The following is a 3,922-nucleotide window of genomic DNA, read 5'->3' as shown; positions in this document are numbered from 1 at the left end:
TGGGGACTAGTGGTAACAGCAGGGGGGACGCTGGTGGAGACAAAGCTCTCCGTGCCTCAGTTTCCCCCTCTCCGCTATGGGGCGGGGGGCTGAATTGACCTCGGAGACCAAATTGCTTTACGCCCACGGCCCTGAGATCCAGGCCCTGCCAGGCCTCTAGGAGAAGGGGGCGAGAGACCCAAGTGGCCGGGGGGAAACTGAGGCACAGAGACGAGCCGATTTCCCCGCAGATCCGACCACTGGGCCGCGCTGCCCTCGCAGGCCTTTCCGTTTGCAAAGCAAAGGATGGGGGGCAGGCCTGGTCGTTCCCCACCGGGGACCGGGGCTTCGTCCCGGCTCCCAGGAGCGAATTCGCAGCCTGAATCCTGCCATTAGGGCTATTCGTGGGGTGAGCGGTGCGGTGTTCCCCTTTAATGCCAGCAGCACCTCGGCAAATCTATCCCACGATCCTTCCTGCCGGCCGAAGAGCCGCTCCTATTGGCCGCCGCAAACGAAGCGCACGTGATATTTATAACTGTATTTCTGGGTCGTCGGCAAACGGACGAGCGGCGGGCGGGCTCGGCTGCAGGGGCCCGTGGGTATTCACCGCCTGGATTTCCACGTGCCGAATAATTAACTGGGGATGAGTTGTGGCCAACGAGAGATGTGACGCCTCGGGGGATGGGGGCAGCGCGCGGAGGAGGGGGCTGCCCTCGACTGAATTACCGGGGGGTCGGGGGCACCCCAGCTCCCGGAGTCACGTGGCGAGAGCTGAAGTCCAGCCGTCGCCAACGGGCGATCCCAGCGGAGGTGTCTGCAAATCAGAGCCCCCAGTGGCACCTCCCCGGTTCATTTTGGCTGCGTGTTCACTCTGGAGCCTACTGAGGGCCGGGGGGGTGCTACCGAAATGCACCCCAGAAGGAAGGCTCAGCAAGCAGGGGGTTACCGTAATCCTCCTACTGTGGGGGAAGTGGTATTTCAACGCCCCCTTCGTCTTCCCCAGCGTTCACCTTCTTCGACCCCAATGACCCGGCCTGCCAGGAGATCCTGTACGACCCCGCCACCACGGTGCCGGAGCTGTTCGCCATCATCCGGCAGTGGGTTCCCCAGGTGCAGCACAAGATCGACATCATCGGCAATGAGGTGAGGGGGCTGCGCCGACGCGTCCAGGGACGGGGGCGCTACGGGGGCCGGGACGTGTGTGTCTGCCTGCCCCGGGACCGCGCTGAGCAGGAGCGCGATGCATGCATACATATATATGTGTGTGCACAGATACGTGTGTGTGTTTAGGATGTGCATATATACGTGTGTGCATGTGACGTGTATGTTTGGTATATGCACATGTGTGTGTGATGTATGTGTGTTAGGATGTGTATATATACGTGTGTGACATATGGATGGTATGTGCATATATTGTGTGTGTATAGCGTGTGTGTGGTATATGATGTGTTTATGATGTGTGTGTGTGTGTACGATACATGCACATGTTTGTCCGTATGGTGTGGCAATAGTACATGTGCGTGTGTGTTTGTATACATGGCTGTGTGCAGTATGTGTGTTTGTGATGTGCATACATGCATGTACATGGAACGTATATGTGTGGTACATGCATATATGTGTGTGTATATACATGTGTGCACGGTGTGTGGTGTTTGTGTGTTTATACAAACATATATACCTGCACACGCAGATGCACACATACACACATGTACATACACATACATACATACATATACACACACACACGTGCATGTATGATATATGCACATAGGTGTGCGCCCAGTACGTGTGTGTGTGCGTGCATGTGTATGGTGTGCATGGTGCACGTAGCACGCATGTGTATGGTGTGTGTGCGTGTATGTGCATGTGTGCCTATGTGCTCGTACGCACAGGTGTGCAGAGGAGGGGCGCGGCGGGGCGCTGCCTACACTATGGGCGGCCCCGAGATCAGCCCGACCCCCTTCCTCCCCCAGATCCTGAACAAGATCGACATCATCGGCAATGAGGTGAGGGGGCTGCGCCGACGCGTCCAGGGACGGGGGCGCTACGGGGGCCGGGACGTGTGTGTCTGCCTGCCCCGGGACCGCGCTGAGCAGGAGCGCGATGCATGCATACATATATATGTGTGTGCACAGATACGTGTGTGTGTTTAGGATGTGCATATATACGTGTGTGCATGTGACGTGTATGTTTGGTATATGCACATGTGTGTGTGATGTATGTGTGTTAGGATGTGTATATATACGTGTGTGACATATGGATGGTATGTGCATATATTGTGTGTGTATAGCGTGTGTGTGGTATATGATGTGTTTATGATGTGTGTGTGTGTGTACGATACATGCACATGTTTGTCCGTATGGTGTGGCAATAGTACATGTGCGTGTGTGTTTGTATACATGGCTGTGTGCAGTATGTGTGTTTGTGATGTGCATACATGCATGTACATGGAACGTATATGTGTGGTACATGCATATATGTGTGTGTATATACATGTGTGCACGGTGTGTGGTGTTTGTGTGTTTATACAAACATATATACCTGCACACGCAGATGCACACATACACACATGTACATACACATACATACATACATATACACACACACACGTGCATGTATGATATATGCACATAGGTGTGCGCCCAGTACGTGTGTGTGTGCGTGCATGTGTATGGTGTGCATGGTGCACGTAGCACGCATGTGTATGGTGTGTGTGCGTGTATGTGCATGTGTGCCTATGTGCTCGTACGCACAGGTGTGCAGAGGAGGGGCGCGGCGGGGCGCTGCCTACACTATGGGCGGCCCCGAGATCAGCCCGACCCCCTTCCTCCCCCAGATCCTGAAGCGCGGCTGCCACGTGAACGACCGGGACGGGCTGACGGACATGACGCTGCTGCACTACGCCTGCAAGGCCGGTGCCCACGGCGTGGGTGAGCTGGGCCCCGTCCCCCCACGCCTGGCCCCCGCGCTCCCGACTTGGCCTTGGCGGGGTGGAGCAGAGAGCCCAAGACCGTCCTGGCTTGTGGCGGGGGGAAGAGGATTGGGCCTCAGCGCCCCCCTCCCCGGTTGAGGCTCTCTGCAAACGCAGGCAGACGCCCACCCCCAGAGATCCCTTGACTCCAGGGGTTGTGGAGATCTCCCCCCCCCGCCCCCTCCCAAAAACCAACTATGGGGGTCCTGATCCTGGGGGGCTGGCTCTGAGGAAGGGCCTGATCCTGGCCCCCTCTGCCCCAGGGGACCCCGCGGCCGCCGTGCGCCTGTCCAACCACCTGCTGGTTCTGGGGGCCGACGTGACCCTGCGGAGCCGCTGGACCAACATGAACGCCTTGCACTATGCCGCCTACTTCGACGTGCCCGAGCTCATCCGCATCCTGCTCAAGGCCTCCAAGCCCAAAGGTTTGGGGAGGGGGAAGGGGCAACCAGGGGTCCCCCCTTTTTCAGCCCCCCCGCTATGACGGTTCATGGCCGAGGATGGGCTGACGGGGTTAGAGCGGGGAGGGTCCGGGTGCTGGGCTGGGGGCACAGACGTCTGGGTCCCGTGTCGGAGGAGACGTGGGGTCCAGCGGTCAGTGCAGAGGCCCTTGCCTGGACTCCCGGGTCCCGTCCTGAGGTCCGGCCTGGCGGTTCGACCGCCTGGGTTCTCCGCCCCGGCTCTGCGCCTCGGTTTCCCCCGCGCCCAGCGGGATCCCAGCCCGGCCGCCCTCTGCCTTGCAGTGATCAACTCCACCTGCAGCGACTTCAACCACGGGACCGCTCTGCACATCGCCGCCTCCAACCTCTGCCTGGGGGCCGTCAAGTGTCTGCTGGAGCACGGCTCCCCCCCCGCCGTGAGGGTGAGCGCCTGGGCGGGTGTACGGCCCGGGGGGGCCCGACCCTCGGGGCAGGGACCCCCTTGGGGAGGGGCAGGGCGCAGTGGGAGACCAGGCTGCTCTGCACCAGGAGG

The 3,922-nt window shown here is 59.3% G+C and overlaps 1 protein-coding gene across 1 annotated transcript in view; it reads left to right on the top strand.

The window, feature by feature from the left end:
• Positions 1-76: 76 nt before the first annotated feature.
• Positions 77-3,922, top strand: part of CLIP3 (CAP-Gly domain containing linker protein 3) — a 7,787-nt gene continuing 3,941 nt past the window's right edge. The window contains 7 exon segments of the mRNA XM_025214302.1: positions 77-142; positions 421-574; positions 983-1,122; positions 2,816-2,909; positions 3,214-3,375; positions 3,694-3,818; positions 3,820-3,903. Of these exon segments, the coding sequence (XP_025070087.1) occupies positions 77-142; positions 421-574; positions 983-1,122; positions 2,816-2,909; positions 3,214-3,375; positions 3,694-3,818; positions 3,820-3,903 (825 nt within the window).

This window comes from Alligator sinensis, unplaced genomic scaffold, assembly GCF_000455745.1.
Source record: "Alligator sinensis unplaced genomic scaffold, ASM45574v1 scaffold107_3, whole genome shotgun sequence".
Lineage (NCBI taxonomy): Eukaryota > Metazoa > Chordata > Crocodylia > Alligatoridae > Alligator > Alligator sinensis.
This window is presented reverse-complemented; position numbering and strand designations above follow the sequence as displayed.